Source organism: Xyrauchen texanus, chromosome 48, assembly GCF_025860055.1.
Source record: "Xyrauchen texanus isolate HMW12.3.18 chromosome 48, RBS_HiC_50CHRs, whole genome shotgun sequence".
In the NCBI taxonomy this organism is placed as follows: Eukaryota; Metazoa; Chordata; class Actinopteri; order Cypriniformes; family Catostomidae; genus Xyrauchen; species Xyrauchen texanus.
This window is the reverse complement of record NC_068323.1, coordinates 6,041,492-6,042,166: the sequence shown is the minus strand read 5'-3', so window position 1 is coordinate 6,042,166 and position 675 is coordinate 6,041,492. Positions and strand designations below refer to the sequence as shown.

The following is a 675-nucleotide window of genomic DNA, read 5'->3' as shown; positions in this document are numbered from 1 at the left end:
TTGTTGCGATCTGCCATAAAAAACGAGGAAGAAGAAGAAGAAGAGACCCGCAATTACTTTCACTTTAAGTGTGCTAATCTTCTTTCTATCTTTTAGTTTTGGTGTATTAATTAACGCATATTGTAATTAAATATGTAATGTGTTCATATTACTTTAGCTCCATACACAGAACAAACAGATTTAGACAATTATCTCGTTCAGTTTTGGGGAATTCAAACTCGTTTTTTCTGGGACCGGATCACTTTAATTTCAACATCTTCATGTATTACAGCGGTGAAAATGAAAAAACTCTGTATTTTGTTCGCTGTGATTGTGATTGAGCTCGTGGATGGTAAGTCATGAATCTGTTTCTTTCTTTCTTTCTTTCTTTCTTTCTTTCTTTCTTTCTTTCTTTCTTTCTGTCAACAGTAAAGAACAAGGGCGTGACTCAGTTTCATTTTCAGTGATAAACTCGTTATTTTCTGCAGAAATTCGTCCATTATTACTTCATCTTCGCTGTTTAAAATAAGAGTGTTTAATGTGTTTGTGTGAAAACAATGTGAACATATATTTCTTCAGTTCATGTTTGTGTCGGCCGAAACCAGAATTAATGACGTCACCAACAGATTAAAAACATCACTTATGAATTCATTAATATTCATGAGGACCGGTAGATAAATATAAAGGGTCATATTA

The 675-nt window shown here is 33.0% G+C and overlaps 1 protein-coding gene across 4 annotated transcripts in view; it reads left to right on the top strand.

Annotated features, from left to right (window-relative positions):
- The window catches only part of LOC127639896 (uncharacterized), a 269,802-nt gene continuing 269,127 nt past the window's right edge, over positions 1-675 (top strand). For all 4 annotated transcript variants that reach the window (XM_052122216.1, XM_052122218.1, XM_052122219.1 and 1 more), the window contains exon 1: positions 1-331. In XM_052122216.1, coding sequence (XP_051978176.1) covers positions 280-331 — 52 coding nt within the window. In that variant the 5' untranslated portion in view covers positions 1-279. The remainder of the gene's footprint in view (positions 332-675) is intronic.